This window comes from Oncorhynchus masou, chromosome 16, assembly GCF_036934945.1.
Source record: "Oncorhynchus masou masou isolate Uvic2021 chromosome 16, UVic_Omas_1.1, whole genome shotgun sequence".
Classification (NCBI taxonomy): Eukaryota; Metazoa; Chordata; class Actinopteri; order Salmoniformes; family Salmonidae; genus Oncorhynchus; species Oncorhynchus masou.
Window position 1 is genome coordinate 20,645,349 of NC_088227.1, and position 18,916 is coordinate 20,664,264.

The window sequence follows — 18,916 nt, forward strand, 5'->3', positions numbered from 1 at the left end:
TTCAAATTTATACCCATTCATTATATTGCCCAATGCAACAGATCCTCCCTGGCCAGTCGGCTTTATGCACTGAGATCTCGACTTCAGAATAACCTTAGTTGGAATGCTGGAACGTTGGGCAGTACTGTCTGTCTAGCATTCCCACGTTCTTTCACCACAATGTCTGCCCTCTCCTTTCCCTCCGTAACCCCTGGCTTAGTAGCACAGCTCTGGCAGGTCCAAATTATCCATTAATATGAGAGTGAAGGGGGGTGGGGGTTTATCAGATCCCCCCCCAACAGATTTATAGAGCTAGCCTTGAACGTTGTACCGTTCCTTGTGGACCTGAGCCCATGTTGCTCAAGGGGGAGACATGACGACCATGCTTCTATGGTCTCGTCCATGTTACAGCCAACAAAAGCGGTTTCTGTCTGCCTGAGCACAAATACGTGGCAATAGTCTGTTTAGACATTAGCTGTGTGCTAGTGGAGTTGAAATCATTGTGCATTGTGTTTGTCACAAGTGTATTTCTTGGTCAATATCAGAATATGAAATATGTGTCTACCACGTCTCTCCTGACGAAATCGCCTCATGATTTCACGGTAGTGTACATTTTCTGGGCGATAACTCCAGCACTTTAGATTTGAAATGATACAATGACTATGAGGTTAAAATGCAGACTGGCAGCTTTAATTTGAAGGTATGTTTTAATCCATATTGGGTGAACTGCTTAGAAATTACAGCTTTCTGTACATAGTCCCCCCATTTTAGGGGATCAAAAGTATTGGGACATTCACTTGTGTATTAAAGTAGTATTTGGTCCCATATTCAATCAATCAATCAAATGTATTCATAAAGCCCTTCTTACATCAGCTGATGTCACAAAGTTCTGTACAGAAACCCAGTCTAAAACCCCACACAGCAAGCAATGCAAGTGTAGAAGCACCTGCATATTCATAGCACGCAATGATTACATCAAGCTTGTGAGACTACAAATTTGTTGGCATTTGCTTTTCATTTTGGTTGTTTCAGATTATTTTGTGCCCAATACAAATGAATGGTAAATAATGTATTGTGTAATTTTGGAGTCACTTTTATTGTAAATAAGAATAGAATATGTTTCTAAACACTTCTACATTAATGTGGATGCGGCAATGATTATGGATCATCCTGAATGAATCGTGTATAATGAGTCAAAGTTAGACACATCAAACCCCTCCCAAAAAATTATTGTAATGGTGAGTGGTTATTGTAATGGTGAGTGGTTATTGTAATGGTGAGTGGTTATTGTAATGGTGAGTGGTTATAGTAATGGTGAGTGGTTATTGTAATGGTGAGTGGTTATTGTAATGGTGAGTGGTTATTGTAATGGTGAGTGGTTATTGTAATGGTGAGTGGTTATTGTAATGGTGAGTGGTTATTGTAATGGTGAGTGGTTATTGTAATGGTGAGTGGTTATTGTAATGGTGAGTGGTTATTGTAATGGTGAGTGGTTATTGTAATGGTGAGTGGTTATTGTAATGGTGAGTGGTTATTGTAATGGTGAGTGGTTATTGTAATGGTGAGTGGTTAGCATGTCTTGGGGGGGTGATATTTGTGTCTAATTTATTCAGGATTCATTCAGGATTATCTGTAATCATGGTAGCATCTACATTCATGTAGAAGCATTTACAAACATATTCTATTCTTATTTAAAATAAAAGTGACAAAGTGCTCTAATTTCTAAACGAATCACCCGATATGGATGAAAATGCCATTTGAAATCCAAAGTGCTGGAGTACAGAGCCTAAACAACAACGTGTCCCTGTCCCAATACTTTTGGAGCTCACTGTATGTCAGATAGCTCAAACAAAGCCATAACATCAAATTAATTACATCAATTTAGTCATGTTTGTCTGCTGTTTTACTCTAAAGCAGTCATTATATCAGGGCGGCAGGGTAGCCTAGTGGTTGGACTAGTAACCGAAAGGTTGCAAGTTCAAATCCCCGATCTGACAAGGTACAAATCTGTCATTCTGCCCCTGAACAGGCAGTTAACCCACTGTTCCTAGGCCATCGTTGAAAATAAGAATTTGTTCTTAACTGGGTTAAAAATTAAAATAGCACAGAGCTGGACTAGTACTCAGGGCTCCACAGCTGAATGCATGGTTGCCAAATATTTTCACAACAATCCTCCCTTTCTGTCCATCCTTTCACTCCAACCCCTAATACAACTATACCACTAAAAATTAAACAAATCCAGGAGATCAACTTTAATTCATCTTAAAGCTGAAAACACAATATAAGTCACTGGAATATTGCTTTGAATGTAAAATAAAATAAAAAAATAGGAACCACAATGGAAATAAGTCCCTGACTTTATTGTGCAATCCGGGTCACTTTTCAAATCTTTACAAATGACATTTATCCTTCAATCAATCCAAACTGTGCAGCTGCCAATTGCTGAATGGAAAGAGACATCTGTTACAAAACACCAAAAAGTGAAATGACATTCTGAGATTGTCAAGCCATCGAGTCTGGTTAAGCCTACAAGGTAAGGTGGGGAATTTTCTGTTTGTCGATATTTATCTAGTCTATTTATTGTGTTGAAAACAGAAACCACGATATTGATTTATTTGACCTTTATTTAACTAGGCAAGTCGGTTTAGAACAAATTCTTATTTTCAATGACGTCTTACCCCCGCCAAACCCGAACCCGGACGAAGGTGGGCTAATTGTGTGCAGCCCTAATATTGAAGTGGCCGAAGTCGGTATGCTTTGTTTATCCGTAGTGTGGTGCATTGGCACAGAAACCTGTTGGTGGAAAATTCGTAGCATATATTTTATATAATTATAACTACGGCATCAAAATGTTGAAAATCTGATTTCCCCCGAGCTGATCATTGTCTGCAGCCAGCTCTGATCGCAGTGTAAGGAAACACTACCTCAACCTTCTGGCCCGTAGTCCTGCATGGCATCGACTGTACCACAAAAGCATGCTAAAGTGGCACAGTCGACATCCCCGTTTATAAACCGTTATTATTTGTGGTCGTATTAATAATTTAGAGTTAATTCGACGAGAGGGGAGGGTGTTAAATTTTATTTTTCAGTACAATGGGAGGGTCATGTGAAAATATTGTTTTATGTTTGGGAGAGGGTGCATTTATTTTGACACCTTGAGTTGGACCTGCCCCTCCCCCAGTAAATTTTAGAAATGTCCCAAACAAATATTTCACACACTTTTCTCAAGTAGTGGTTTATGCTTCTGTAATAAATGAGTGATTTAATGTGCTAATCAAAGCGATCCTTTGATTTTGGTGTATTTGATTTCTATCTTATACATTACATTGCCATTCGCTGCAGTTTCATAAGCATCACAGTTGGATATATTGTATTTCAACGCTCCTAGTCCTAAACGGATTGGTCCATGTCGACCTCTGGGGTAGGGGACAGTGGATGTGTTTCCTCCTCCCCCGACGCTGGCTTCTGATTGGCTGACAGTAGTGCTCCCACACTCCCACAGTACAGCAAGGAGCGCATCGGCCACTTCTGTCAGGACAGGAGACATGTTAAACTTCAGTTAGTCTGTTTGATTGTAATAAGTCATACCAAATTAAAACTCTTTGTGAATGTCATAGAGATAATGTAAGAATTAGTAATGCCTGCTGTGGACATCCTACTACAGTGCTGTTACACTACAATTCATGTCTGATTTTAACTGAGCATCTGGACAGATCAGGGTTATAAGCTATGATAACCAAGGAACGAAAAAGATAGGCACCCAGGTAGTTTGATGTCACCAACCTTGACTGGGTGGAGGTAGCCCCCTGCCCTGGGGGGCACTGTGAGTTCAGAGAGGGCCCCGCCCTGGTCCAGGGTCTCAGTAAGGTGGGCGATGTAGTCGGTGGCCAGGACCAGGACGTCCAGCTTGGAGAGCTTGGTGTCACGGGGGACGGAGGGTAGGGCTGCCTGCAGGCTGTGGAAGGCCTGGCGGAGGTTACGTACACGGCTCCTCTCCCTGGCCGCGTTCTCTGGGGAGTGTTGGGACTTCATAGCCCTGCTGGGCTGCACACCCGTCACACCCCCAGACCTCACCTGTACCACGCAGTAGGAACACTTAAGTTTCATTACATTTATAGGGTAAATGAGAAAGTAATGACATACCAATTAATGTAACATTTAAAGAGCGCTATAAAATCAGTTTTCATAACACAAGCAGTGCTGTAAAGTGCTTAAGTAAAAACACTTTAAAATACTACTTAGCCCAAAAACATGTTATCTGTACTTTACTATTTATATTTATGCCAACTTTTGCTTCACTACATTCCAAAAGCAAATAATGTACTTTTTACTCCATACATTTTCCCTGACACCCACAAGTACTTGTTACATTTTGACAGGAAAATGATCCAATTCACACACGAAAACATCCCGTCATCCCAACCGCCTCTGATCTGGCAGATTCACTAAACACGAATGCTTCCTTTGTAAATGAGTGTTGGAGTGTGCCATTCATCAAACCATCTGGTTTGCTTAATATAAGGAATTTGAAACGATTTATACTTTTAGACTTTGACTCTAGTATTTTACTGGGTGACTTTTACTTGAGTCATTTTCTATTAAGGTATCTTTACTTTTACTCAAGGATGACAATTGAGTACTTTATCCACCACTGACCACAAGATCTGACGTGCGAATTTGAATCTTCAAATACCTAACATAAAGGGTCTTAACATTGTCCAGACATCAACAATGAAGGAGTTCAGTAATTCAGAAAGAATTCACAATTTCATTTCGTAGAGCTACTTAACATGAACAACAGCTGAGAGGACCTTCCAAATACTTAATTTCTTTCCAGCTATAACCCTGAGGGGTGGATCTACTGTGTTCTGTAGAGGTTTAACTCACCCACTTCTTAGGATCCCTACGTGGCTGTGGTGCCCTCAGACTGTCCACTTAACTCAAGAGCAACCAGCTCCAGACACCCTACGGAAAACCAACCGAGACCCAAAGCTCGCCTGTTTTCTGACCGCAGCCCCTCTGACAATCTCCAGTCACAGCTTCTCCTCTGCGCATCGTGGTCCTATGTCCTCCCTCTCCCACCATCCCTCTTTCTCCGTCTCTCTTTCCCTCCCCTTGCCTTATCTGGTGAGGTCCTGTGGGGATCTCAAGCGGCCCTTATCTCCCCCACCCACACCTCCCCCGGGTGTGCTCTGCCAAGGGGAGCAGCCTCAGAGTAATGGGGTGGCCCAGGCCAGGACACAGGGCTTGGGAAACACCAGGGCCTGGCAGCAGCTGGAGGAACCTCTGGTCTCCCTGCCATAACAGACAACTAGGAGAATGGCACTGCACTTGGTACCATCATCATACCATTTTTGGGTATTAAACCTTGAATGGGGACCAAGGCCACATATCTTAGGTGTGATTCCATAGACATTAGCAGAAAGACAGAACAAGAATTGAATTTAAATGTTTATTAATATAATTTTTCCAGAAAATATAGATCAGGAGATTAGTTTCTGAAATAAATGCAAAGTGCTATTTATGGATTGCTATAACATTGTAAATAACAACAGAACAGGTGATCAGAATAAAATACACATTTCAGTCTCTGGCAACTATTGCAAGAAAGAAAACATATCTGATATTTTGTGCATCATTTGATAACCACTCAGAGCTAGACTATGCCAGTAATCAAAACATAACTATCTGTGCTCTCCTCAACATTGATTCAGGAACAACCTTCACGAAATTGTCTTCTATTCACTCTTCTCAATTGGTCCATGGATCATTTCCTAACTAGAGAGTAAGTTGAGGAACACTTGTTCCCCATCTCATTGGTAGTAGTCATTGGGAGGCTTTACTGTACTATATTAGCCTGGTCACAGATCTGTTTGTGTAGTCTTGTCACATATCCTTCCTCCAGGATTTCATGGGGATCCTTTGTGATATTTGCAGGCAAAAATGCTTGATTTTGCTGCAGCAATTCTGACATTTTGCTTGGCAATATGCAATGAATTTGTCCAATTTGTCATGGAAATGCGCTGATCAGGGGAAAAGTTTGTTGACGTGTGGCTTGATTGAACCACATAATGCAGCAAAATGTGCGGTGATTGGTTGAAATTGCAAGCCCTATGCGATAATATTGCAATGCTAATATTGCAATATTGCAGAAATGCTTAAAATGCGGTGATTGGTCAAATTTGCAAGCCCCTCGCATAGTATTGAGTTGCGATCGCAGAATCCTGGAGGGACTGTCATGGTCGTTGTCATGCCAAAACAGCACAAACAGATCTGTGACATGGCTAGAATCATTTCCAGATGTGTGTAAAAAGGCAGCTATGGCAGAGGATTCTCTCTATGGGCCGATCAGGGAGTAACTTCACATGTCAGTGCTATTGTAATACCAGTGCTCGCTGACCTAGCATCTGGTGCCGTTTGGTAAACAGGGAAGGCAGACGTGCAGAGCGATCACTTCATCTTCTCCTGCATCTTGGTGAAGTTCTGGATGTCCTGGGCCATGAGTTCTGGCTCCTCCATGGCGGCGAAGTGTCCTCCTCGGGCCATGGGCGTGAAGGTCTTCAGCTCGCGGTACTTCTGCTGCACCCACAGCTTGGGGGTGTGCATCAGCTCGTTGGGGAAGCAGGCAAAACCGGTGGGCACGTGCACCGGCATCCTGGGTAGAGAGGAAGTGAATACGTGCAATAGTTAACCAAAACATCAATTGAGTTTGTCTTTTCTACTTCAACAGCATCACTTACCAGGACAAAGTGATTTATGTTCTGAAGGTGGACCTTCTCGTGCTAGTTAGACTATTACACAGCACAAACATAGATATTCCATAGCAACATTCCCACTGACTTTGAGTGTGGCTGGTCAAGACCCTTGCTGAAGTTCTCCTTGTAGAAGCGCATAGAGGAGATGATGCAGCCAGACGTCCAGTAGATCATCACGTTGGTCAGCAGGTCATCCAGACTGAACTTCCTGCAAGGAGAGAGAGGTGCTAAAAAACCAAAGGCCATAAAACTAGACATGGTGATCTGATAAAGAAGCCTTTTGAATACTAACCAACTATCCTATTCTACAACAACGGCTGCGGTTCAGGTCTAAGACGTTCTACCTCGTAAGTCCTCCGTCATCCAGGTTCCTGAAGTCATGGTCAGTCCAGGTGGAGAACTTCTCCAAGATATAGGCAGCAAGACCCACCGGAGAATCATTCAACCCTCGACCTAATAGAAAGAGATCAGACATGATACAGCACAGTTTCTTATTCCTGGGCCTGGTCTATACAGAAGCAGCAGTTGAAGCTGTGTGTAGCCCAGAACACTTCCCCTTCTAAACTGGTTCCATCTCTTACCCACAGTGTCAGGCTTGGTGGCCTGGATGTGCATGTATCCTGACTCCTTGACAGACTCCACCACTAGGTTCTGCACAACGGGGTAGATGCGCTGAATGTCGTGTTCGTTGAAGCCAAACAGCTTGGGGAAACTGCGGCCCAGCATTATAGACAGAACCATGGGCAGACCCGGTTTGGAGGGGGGAGCAAAGTTGAGATGTAAGCCTTTGATTATTCTGGGGTGAAAAAAAAAAATCAGAGAGGAGAGATGAAGTACAACAAACATTGAATCTGAGTCAAACTGAGGCTTTTTCACTTCCCATCATTCACTCATAAAACATTATCATGCATTCTAAATCCCATAAATAAGGAGGCAAACATAATATTGGATATGTCTCCCATTGCTTAAGATAAGATCTGGCCATATTTCTGTGTCTGTCTGTCTTACTTGGGCTCCAGCTGGGCCATGTTGGTCGTGACGATCCATCCCCAGTCTCCTCCATGAGCATAGAACTGTTGGAAGCCCAGTCTCTTCATCAGCTTGTGGAACACACGGGCCGCACACACCGAGTCAAAACCTGCAACATAAACAGAATCATTCATTTGAAAAAATGAATATAAAGTCACTGAATATAAATGTTCATCTGGCAGAAATACTTTGTTAGATTCAATGGGCTGGGCATATGTGACCCTTAACCTCAGACAGGACTCTAACCACTTACCTTTCTTATGTGGAGCCTCGGAGAAGCCGTACCCAGGGATGGAAGGACACACCACCTCAAACACGATGTCGTCTGGGTTGGAGGGTTGAGTCAGAAGGGGTATCATCCTGTAGAACTCGTAGAAAGAGCCTGGCCAGCCGTGCACCATGAGCAGAGGCACAGCAGTCACGCCCTCAGGGAGGTTCTTGGGCCGCACATGGACGTAGTGGACATCAATGCCTGAGACATCATCAAATCAAACTTTATTTGTCACGTGGGCCGAATACAACAAGTATAGACTTTACAGTGAAATGCTTACTTTACAAGCCCAACAGTGCAGTTCAAAAAGAAGAAAATATTTACCAAGTAGACTAACACAAAAAGAATAACGAGGCTATATACAGGGGGCACAGGTACCGAGTCAGTGTGTGGGCGTACAGGCTAGTTGAGGTAATCTGCACATGTAGGTGGGGGTGAAGTGACTATGCAGAGGTAATAAAACAGAGTTGCAGCAGTGTACAAAATGGAGGGGGGGTGTCAATGTAAATTGTCCGGTGGCGATTTTATGAATTGTTCAGCAGTCTTATGGCCTGGGGGTAGAAGCTGTTGAGGAGCCTTTTGGTCCTAGACTTGGCGCTCTGGTACCGCTTGCCGTGCGGTTGCAGAGAAAACAGTCTATTTCTTGGGTGACTGGAGTCTCTGACAATTTTATGGGCTTTCCTCTGACACCACCTAGTATATAGGTCCTGGATGGCAGGAAGATTGGTCCAGTGCGCACTACACTCTGTAGTGCCTTACGGTAAGATGCCGAGCAGTTGCCATACCAGGCGGTGATGCAACCGGTCAGGATGCTCTCGATGGTGCAGCTGTAGAACCGTTTGAGGATCTGGAGACCCATGCAAAATCTTTTGTCTCCTGAGGGGGGAAAAGGTTTTTTCGTACCCTCTTCACGACTGTCTTGGTGTGTTTGGACCATGATAGTGCATTGGTGATGTGGACACCAAGGAACTTGAAACTCTCAACCCGTTCCACTACAGCCCTGTTGATGTTAATGGGGGCCTGTTCGGTGCTCCTTTTCTTGTAGTCCACGATCATCTCCTTTGTCTTGCTCACATTGAGGGAGAGGTTGTTGTCCTGGCACCACACTGCAAGTTCTCTCCTCCCTATAGGCCGTCTCATCGTTGTCGGTGATGTTGTCTCGTCAGCAAACTTAATGATGGTTTTGGAGTCGTGTTTGGCCACGCAGTCATGGGTGAACAGGGAGTACAGCAGGAGACTAAGTACACAACCCTGAGGGGCCCCAGTGTTAAGGATCGGCGTGGCAGACGTGTTGTTGCCTACCCTTACCACCTGGGGGCGGCCCGTCAGGAAGTCCAGGATCCAGTTGCAGAGGGAGGTGTTTAGTCCCAGGGTCCTTAGCTTAGTGATGTGCTTTGTGGGTACTATAGTATTGAACACTGAGCTGTAGTCAATGAATAGCATTCTAACATAGGTTTTCCTTTTGACCAGGTGAGAAAAATAAGTGTGGAGTGCGATTGAGTCATCTGTGGATCTGTTGGGGCGGTATGTGAATTGGAGTGGGTCTAGGGTCTCCGGGAGAATGCTGCTGATGTGAGTCATGACCAGCCTTTCAAAGCACTTCATGGCTACATGAGTGCCACAGAGCAGTAATCGTTTAGGCAGGTTACCTTCTCTTCCTTGGGCACAGGGACTATGGTGGTCTGCTTGATACATAGGTCAGAGGATGCTTGAATGAACCATTTCCTGGAGACTCAATTTGTTTGTTTTTTGTGTGTGCAAAGTTTCACGTAGAATTACAGTTAGTTATGTTGTATTTACTGGCAGCCAATAGATCTGCTTGTTCAGTTTCATCTTGTTCTATACATAACTGATAAATCTCTACACACCATCTCACCTTCAATGTTGGTTTTGTAATGTGGGAATTTGTTCAGTTTTTCCACTTGTCTCCTCCAGTCAAAGTCACGTCTCCAGTAGGTGACCACCTTCTGCAGATAGTGGGAGTTGAAGCCGTAGTTGAACTGGCTGTCCTCTAGAGAGGGGAAGGGTCGGGTCTGGTCTATTCGCCTGTACAGGTCCTGGGTGGAGCATTGAGCATGAGGTTCAACTAAAGACTGTTGCATAAGCCTTAACTCTAGGAGCTCGGCCCTCTAGACCCATAATCCCCCACCTCACCTCCAACTCCTCCTCATCCGTTTGGACTGTGTAGGGGCGAATGCTGAGATCTTCTTCCCCAGCCATGGGAGTCCCCTCCCCCCACCAGCCATCCTCACTCTTCAGCTGATGCCTCTTACTCCTCTGCACCAGGAAGTAGACCACTCCTCCCACCACCAGGGCTAACAGAATCTCTGTAAACATGGTACTGCCTTCTGGGTACCCAGTGAACAGAATAAACTACATCGGGGACAGCAGACATGTTACAATGCACGCCTTTCATAATGCCATTCACTGTTCTTATGTAATGCTTAGTAGGGGCGGCAGTGTAGCCTAGTGGTTAGGGCATTGGACTAGTAACTGAAAGGTTGCAAGTTCCAATCCCCGAGCTGACAAGGTCCAAAATCTGTCGTTCTGCCCCTGAACAGGCAGTTAACCCACTGGTCCTAGGCCGTCATTGAAAATAAGAATTTGTATTTGTACTAGACAACTGACTTGACTAGTAAAATAAAGGTTAAAAAAATAGTTTTTGTTTGGAGGCAATGTGTAGCATGTCATTTAGAACAGAAAAATAAGAATTTGTATTTGTACTAGACAACTGACTTGTCTAGTAAAATAAAGGTTAAAAAAAAAATAGTTTTTGTTTGGAGGCAATGTGTAGCATGTAATTTAGAACAGAAAAATACAATCGGCAACATCTGAAATGTATAGTTACCAGCACAACAGACTTGACTATTTTATCCATTATGCAAACAAATTGCTACTGAAAAATTATGACAATTGGCCAGAGGTTTGCAGACAATGTGAAAAATAGAACAAAAGTACTGGAGCACTGTTGTTGCACAGAATTCTGTTCTGAAAGGATTAGGTAAAGAATGAGGTGGACAAGGCCCCATAGTCACAATTCATTGGGGTCAAAATGCATGACAAAGCTTTTCTCTAGCCGGCCTCTGATACCATGACTTTCATGGAGAATTTAGAAACATAGATCTGATTTCGTTGTGAGCATCTCTTTATTGATAGACATAACTTGTTTTTTACCTGACAGAAAGTTATATAAATATATCCTTACAGCAATTCAGAAAATAAATGTGTTCCTTTGGATCTTCTGATTACAAATTATGAAATGAAAGTAGTGAGCCCTAGAAGTTCCCTCCATGGGCGCCGAGACAAAACCTTTTTCTGGAACAAGCAGATGGCAACTAGCAAAAACAGGCCTGTGATGAGAGCCGACTGAGGTTGTACTTCAAAATGCCTAGGGCAACACATTTACAATGGTGACAACTTGGCATGCATAGTTAATACAACATAACTTGTCTGCTCTGCTATGGACCTGATTGTTGTCCAATACTGCAGCTGTTCCTAAAAACAGGTCGAGTTATGCACTAATCTGACTAGACAGGCAACCAATTGAAAAACAAAGATTGCATTGAGATGACTGGAATTACAAGTACGGTATGAAGCGTATTCAATGTTGAATCTATTCACAGATCATTCCTAACATATTTAGATATTTCAGATAACAGTTGGGTAGGCCTACAATGGATATGCTACAATAAGCATAAGCACTATAAACAGGTAGGCTACCGTAGGCACTGCTTTCCAAAATTGTTACCAAATTACACCAAAATATACTTATTTAAGGGGACATACGCCTACTAATATTATTTTTGTCAAAAATTCTAGCATTCCACGCACCGTGATTTCGTCACAACAATCAAAAATACACTTTTCGACTTGCAACCGTGTTTCATTAGTCTCAATATCCTACATGATCGATTAATACATTATCGATAAGAAAGACATATCGACCAAGAATACTTTTAGCGCTATTGTTTCAGGTATTATTAAAAGCAAGAGTTAATCTTACTTGTTGCTGTTCCACAAGATGCAGTGTCAATTCTCCCGTCCGCCAGTTTATAGTGTCGAAATAGAGACCAGTGGTTCGTGGGAAATGTAGTTCTTGTCTACTGGACTCAAACCAGTGCAAATTTTGGCCACGTTCAGTTGTCAAACATTCTCGAACTTTGCAGTTAGAAATTCCACGAATAGAGCTGACGTGATTCCTCATTCTCCCATGTCAGAAGCATGTTTGTTCTACATAGACTATTTCTATTATGAACGTTGTAAAAATGTATACCGACTCTACACACACATACAAGCTGCTGCTATTCTGTTGATCAAATATCCTGCCTAGTCACCTTACCCCTATAGATATATATAGCTCTGCAGCCTGGTCTCAGACTTGACGTAACATAGTAAGAGAAAATCCGGGACACTCAAATTGGTATGATATGTTATGTTTGGTATGGTTACGAAAGACAGGTGGTTACTTAATGCAAAAAGGGTGGTTGGTCGGGATGGATACAGGGTGTATAATGCGAACGTCTATCAACCGAAAGGTTACGAGTTTGAATCTCATCACAGACAAGTTTAGAATTTCAGCAACTTTTCAACTACTTACTAATTTTTAGCTACTTTGCAACTACTTGATGCTAGCATGCTAGCTAAGCCTTCCCAAACATCTACGGACGACTTTAGCATTTTAGCTAATTAGCGACTTTCATCTACTTACTACTTTTTAGCTACTTAGTATGTTAGCTAACCCTTCACCGTACCTTAACCCTTTTAGCTAACCCTTAGCCGAACTCCTAAACTTAAGCCTAGCTTTAACCCTAACCCCTAGCCTAACTAACATTAGCTACCTAGTTCAAATTCGTAATATATACATTTTGCAAATTCACAACATCATACGAAATAAGTGGTGGACATCCACAAATGAATACATACTATTCGAAACGTAACATATCATACTAAATGGAGTGTCTTGGATTTAAGTACAGAATAATAGGAAATGTTCTGACAGAACTATAGATCCAGTACCCCCCCTGCACATTGTACGTATGGTACTGGAACTGACCCTGAATATAGTATGTTTGCTTACTTTATCGTGTTTCTATTTCTTATTTATATCTCTTGTGTTTTTGTTCTGCCTTATTTTTAATATTACATTGTTATTGATTACTGCATTGTTGGGGTTAGAGTTTGCAAGGCATTTCACTGTACTTGTGGATGTAACATTAAATCTTGAAATGTCCCCAAAAAAAACATGCTACACAAGGTGGGATCTATTTGTGTTAGTAAAATCAATCATGCGAGAACTGTCGACGGAAAAGCTTTTATGCGCAAATATTGATATAACAACCATCATATCGAAGTAAACTTGGGAGTCACGCAATGACATGTGTGGTCCTCCCACTACGACTCATCAAGAAAGCTACAGATTAAATAAATTGTTAACTTCACAGTGTGGTGAAAGGGCAAAGGTGATGAGCTTGATGCTCCTTTCCAAAAAATTGTGAAGGTTTTATTCTGGTGACATGATCATCGATGCTTGGCTGCCGTTTGACAAATAAAATATTACATAATAATCTCATCATGTAGGCGATGTATCTGCGTGCTGTTGGCCATATAACACAAAACAACAAATTGTGAGAGAACGAACGGTACAGCCCCCCCCCCCCCCAAAAAAATAGATGGAAACCCATTTAACGTGTTAAAAAATAATAATAAAAAAATAAATTAAAAATCGGTAGATGGGAACTTAACCGCAAAATGTAATAGTGCACTACAGTGCCTTCAGAGAGTATTCAGACCCCTTGATTCTACTATACATTGTTACGTTACAGCCTTATTTTAAAATTGATTACATAAATAAAAATCCTCAGCAATCTACACACAATTCCCCATAATGACAAAGCAAAAACAGGTTTAGACATGCATTAAAAAAACATACCTTATTTATAAAAGTATTCAGACCTTTTGCTATGAGACTCAATGTAGCTTAGGTGCATCAGATTTCCATTGATAATCCTTGAGATGTTTCTACAACTTGATTGAAGTCTTCTTGTGGAAAACTCAATTGATTGGACATGATTTGGAAAGACACACAGTTGTCTATATAAAGTTCCACAGTTGACAGGGCATGTCAGACCAAAGACCAAGCCATGAGGTCGAAGGAATTGTCCGTAGAGCTCCGAGACAGGATTGTGTCAAGGCACAGATCTGGGGAAGGGTACCAAAAATGTATGCAGCATTAAAGGTCTCCAAGAACACAGGAGCCTCCATCGTTCTTAAATGGAAGAAGTTTGGAACCACCAAGACTCTTCCTTGAGCTGGCCGCCTGGCCAAACTGAGCAAATGGGGGAGAAGCGCCTTGGTCAGGGAGGTGACCAACCCGATGGTCCCTCTGACAGAGCTCCAGAGTTCCTCAACCATCTCCGCAGCACTCCACCAATCAGGCCTTTATGGTAGAGTGGCCAGACAGAAGCCACTCCTCAGTAAAAGGCACCTAAAGACTCTCAGACCACGAGAAACAAGATTCTCTGGAGGCCTGAATGCCAAGCGTCACATCTGGAGGAAGCATCATGTTTTTCAGAGGCAGGGACTGGGAGACAAGTCAGGATCGAGACAAAGATGAACAGAGCAAAGTACAGATATCCTTGATGAAAACCCGCTCAGGACCTGACTGGGTCGAAGGTTCACCTTCCAACAGGACGACACAAAGCACACAGCCAAGACAATGCAGGAGTCCCTTCAGGAAAAGTCTCTGAATGTCCTTGAGTGGCCCAGCCAGAGCTCGGACTGAATCAAACATCTCTGTAGAGACCTGAAAATAGCTGTGCAGCGACACTCACCTTCCAACTGGACAGACCTTGAGAGGATCTGCAGAGAATGGGAGAAACTCCCCAAATACAGGTGTGCCAAGCTTGTAGTGTCATACCCAAGAAGACTCAAGGCTGTAATCACTGCATTAGGTGATTCAACAAAGTACTGAGTAAAGGGTCTGAATACTTATGTAATTTGATTGTTTTTGTTTTTTTAAACTACTACTTGCTTTGTCATTATGGGCTATTGTGTAAATTGATGAGGGGGAAAAACAATATTTAATCAATTTTAGGGGTCTGAATACTTTCAGAATGCACTCTTACCACACACAGTCTTATCTGCTTCAACATCTGCATGACTTGCTGTTTGGGGTTTTAGGCTGGGTTTCTGTATAACACTGACATCTGCTGTAAAAAGGGCTTTATAAATATTTGATTGAATTTGATGGATGGTGGGAAATTGGATATTGTTTTTATGCAGATTTACAAACATTTGCATGAAAATCTGTCACCAATTGGATGGAAACCTACGTAGCTAGTGACCTGGTTTGGAGACAAATTATTTTCAATGATTAAATAATGTCACAAAATCTGGCATTCTTGATGAATAAAGATAAATCTGAAGACATTCAGGAGGGCCGTTATGGCAGCTTGATCAGCAGCGATATGGGGAGACATTGACATTTAATCATACATTAAAATCAATCTTTCAGAAAGTTTATAGATGTTGGCTGTTGAGGTTATATAAACATTTATTGAGTAATGCAATAATATGCAAAGTTAACTAAGTGGCATTGGAGACATTGTTCTTTCACTGAACTAGCAAGCAAAAGGACCTGCTTCATTCATAGTCACCTCAACATGGTCATGAACATTTCTCCTTGTGGAAATGGACATTTAAAAAAAAAAAGCATAACAAAAATAAATCTAACCATATAAATAAATAGACATGCGTCCCACCATCTTAAAACTGAAAATAAATACAAGCTCTTTAAAAGAACTCCAGCAAAAACCTCTTCAGAGCACCGAAGGTTACGCTCGCCATTTTCATTTTTGGATTCCACCAACCCTCCCATTTCCCCTCCCTTCCTTCTCTCTCACGATCCGATGTAGTCATTCCAGCTCGGTTCTCTTCCATTGTTTAATATTAACAAACCACAGTACAGACTCAAAGGAGAGTTAACACAACTAAGGGGTTCAGTCCGTTTCCATGGCACCACTTTCCTTGGACACCATAAGCCTCATCAGTTTGCCATGTAGTTTCTCGATCTTCTTCACGTCCTGGGCCTGGTCCGTCTTGTATTGTAAACACTGCAATGGAACAAAATGAGTCGTGGATTAGGTAGAGGGAAACAGACATGAGGCAAATATTTTATATACAAAAAATAAATAAACATGTCTCATAAGCAACTGCTTAGTTTGCCTAATAGAGCTCCACAGTGGTGTTGTCATATTACCCATTAAACCTAGCGGTTAAACAGGAATATGGTTCCAATCGTGATTAGGATTAGGCCTGGCTCTTCGTCAGCGTTCCAATTCACCCCAAAGGTGTTTGATAGGGTTGAGGTCAGAGCTCTGTAAAGGCCAGTCAAGTTCTTCCACAATGATCGACAAACCATTTCTGTATGGACCCCGCTTTGTGCATGTCATGCTTAAACAGGAAAGGGCCTTCCCCAAACTGTTGCCAAAAAGTTGGAAGCACAGAATCGTCTCATTGTAGCGTTAAGATTTCCCTTCACTAGAACTAAAAACAGCCCCAGACCATTATTCTTCCTCCAATACACTTCACAGTTGGCACTACTGTAGTCGAGCAGTTAACGTTTACCTGGAATCCACCAAACTCAGATTTGTCTGTCGGACTGCCAGATGGTGAAGCGTGATTCAATACTCCAAAGAACAAGCTTCCACTGGTCCAGAGTCCAATAGCTGCAAGCTTTACACCACTCCAGCCGACACTTGGCATTGCACATGGTGATCTTAAGCTTGTGTGCGGCTGCTCGGCCATGGAAACACATTTCATAAAGCTCCTGATTAAGAGTTATTGTGTAGACTTCCTTCCAGAGGCAGTTTGGAACTCGGTAGTGAGTATTGCACCGGAGGACAGGTGATTATTTTTTTTACACACATCGTGCTTCAGCACTCAGCGGTCCCTTTCTGTGAGCTTGTATGGCCTAACACTTTGCAGCTAAGTCATTGTTGCTCCTAGAGGTTTCCACTTCACAATAACAGCACTTACAATTGACCGGGGCAGCTCTAGCAGGCCAGAAATATGAAGAACTGACTTGTTGGAAAGGTGGCATCCTATGACAGTACCATGTTGAAAGTAACCAAGCTCTTCAGTAAGGCCATTCTACTGCCAATGTTTGTCTCTGGAGATTGCATGGCCGTGTGCCCTATTCTATACACCTGTCAGCAACAGGTGTGGCGGAGATAGCTGAAGCTACTAATTTGAAGGGGTGCTTTTGTATATACAGTCCAAATGAACGTGATTTCAACATTCTGACTTGTAATGGGACTGTTCGGAAATGTTTAGCCTCCATGTTAGATACATGTAAGTCTTCCACTCTCGGATTCTTAAAACAGGGACTAGTGGTTAGTGTAATGTAGGATACAAACAGACGTGCACAGTGAACAGACCGTGTTCTCTTGAACATACCACTGCATCATCGGTGACTTTGATGCGAAGGTGACCATCACAGTGTCTGTATTTGAGAACCACCCTGACCTGCATTAAAAGGAGGGAGAAGAAAATATTTTACAAACGTTAGCTAACTCGTTTCAACAAAGGCAACTGAAAAGACCTTAAACCTGTTTATTGAATTTAAATAATATCCAACAAACAGAGCTACATGTATTACAACGTGGTTGATTATCTTAATAGTACTCAGACTTCAACAGTTGACTAACCTTACGATTAGGCCAATTTATAGTTTCCTTCCTATTCACATTTGCCAGCATATTTAACGTTAACAGTTGGCTTCTCGTAAACTGTCTGCATTGCTTGAAAACGGCAAGCTAACAGTAGTTCGCTATCCTGGCTGCTCCTCGAGACTGCATGGCCCTCCAGCGGTGATGGTTATTATGGGCTAGCACATTTATTTGTGCTGTGACATAACCATTACTAAATAAATGTTGCTAGGTAACGTTAGCTAGTTCCTGTAGCTGACAAAGTTTTAAACTTCATGGTTACCTTCATTGGCGCTGTCAGATATAGTTTTTCTGCTGCACGGGCGAACTCTTCCCATGTTTGATAATAAGGCATAATCCTTGTGCATAAGAAGTCAATTCCAAAAGAAAAACTGTTGAAGACGGCCTGTTAGGTTTACCAACTTCTTAAAAACCACATCAGCGAACTACCAGGTAGAAAAGAACCGATGAATATAAACGTCTGCGATTGGACGAGCGCTCTGAAGACCAATCACAGAGCACAATACTGTGGAGTTCAAGGTATGTCGTAATTCTAGAAAATATTCTATTTAGCTACGAGACATGATACTCCTCCAGAGAGAAGCCCAGTCTTTGCTGCTTTACACTCATGGCTATACACTCATGGAGGCCTTCACGCATCAGCCAGTAGATGGCAGAAATAGTTATGTTTTTTCAAGAGCGCAAGAAGGGTGCTTTCATTAGAAAGTGAACATAACAGAAATGAATAAAATTAGATTTCATTCTTCTTGATAAAAAATATATTATTCTCAACAGTATAAGAAATTCAACTAAATTTCACGTTTCATTGAAAAGTGGCCTGTTTGACAACAAACCAAAGAGATTTGACAAGCAAAAGCAGTCCATAGACCTATTTGATTATTGATTAAATATACAGTACCAGTCAAAAGTTTGGACACACCTACTCATTCAAGGGTTTCTTTATTTTTGCTATTTTAGTAATAGTGAAGCCATCAAAATTATGAAATAACACATATGGAATCATGTAGTAACCCAAAAAGTGTTAAACAAATCAAAATCTATTTAATATTTGAGATTCTTTAAAGTAGCCACCCTTTGCCTTGATGGCAGCTTTGCACACTGGATCCTGGACTTCCTGACGGGCTGACCCCAGGTGGGGAGGGTAGGCAACATCG

General features: G+C 42.1%; 3 protein-coding genes across 4 annotated transcripts; all 3 read right to left on the reverse strand.

Annotated features, from left to right (window-relative positions):
- Positions 1 to 3,078: 3,078 nt before the first annotated feature.
- Positions 3,079 to 5,034, reverse strand: LOC135557289 (transcription factor 23-like). Its single transcript, XM_064990474.1, has 4 exons — positions 5,004 to 5,034; positions 4,867 to 4,913; positions 3,763 to 4,053; positions 3,079 to 3,507 (listed from the first exon to the last, which is right to left on the reverse strand). Exons 1-4 carry the CDS (start codon positions 5,032 to 5,034, stop codon positions 3,370 to 3,372), a joined length of 507 nt encoding a protein of 168 aa, XP_064846546.1. The 3' UTR covers positions 3,079 to 3,369.
- A 383-nt stretch (positions 5,035 to 5,417) lies between these two features.
- Positions 5,418 to 12,356, reverse strand: LOC135557642 (epoxide hydrolase 1-like). Of its 2 annotated transcripts, none has more exons than XM_064991113.1 (9): positions 12,038 to 12,356; positions 10,189 to 10,407; positions 9,911 to 10,091; positions 8,017 to 8,235; positions 7,743 to 7,872; positions 7,316 to 7,530; positions 7,079 to 7,187; positions 6,820 to 6,942; positions 5,418 to 6,634 (listed from the first exon to the last, which is right to left on the reverse strand). In XM_064991113.1, exons 1-9 carry the CDS (start codon positions 12,236 to 12,238, stop codon positions 6,430 to 6,432), a joined length of 1,602 nt encoding a protein of 533 aa, XP_064847185.1. In that variant the 5' UTR covers positions 12,239 to 12,356; the 3' UTR covers positions 5,418 to 6,429. The 2 variants fall into 2 exon arrangements, with proteins under 2 accessions (XP_064847185.1, XP_064847186.1); XM_064991114.1 differs by having other exon boundaries at positions 10,189 to 10,382; positions 12,038 to 12,121.
- Positions 12,357 to 15,499: 3,143 nt separating this feature from the next.
- LOC135557205 (signal recognition particle 9 kDa protein-like) lies at positions 15,500 to 18,332 on the reverse strand. Its single transcript, XM_064990408.1, has 3 exons — positions 18,025 to 18,332; positions 17,491 to 17,559; positions 15,500 to 16,145 (listed from the first exon to the last, which is right to left on the reverse strand). The coding sequence occupies exons 1-3, from the start codon at positions 18,094 to 18,096 to the stop codon at positions 16,032 to 16,034; spliced, it is 255 nt and encodes an 84-aa protein (XP_064846480.1). The 5' UTR covers positions 18,097 to 18,332; the 3' UTR covers positions 15,500 to 16,031.
- Positions 18,333 to 18,916: the final 584 nt, after the last annotated feature.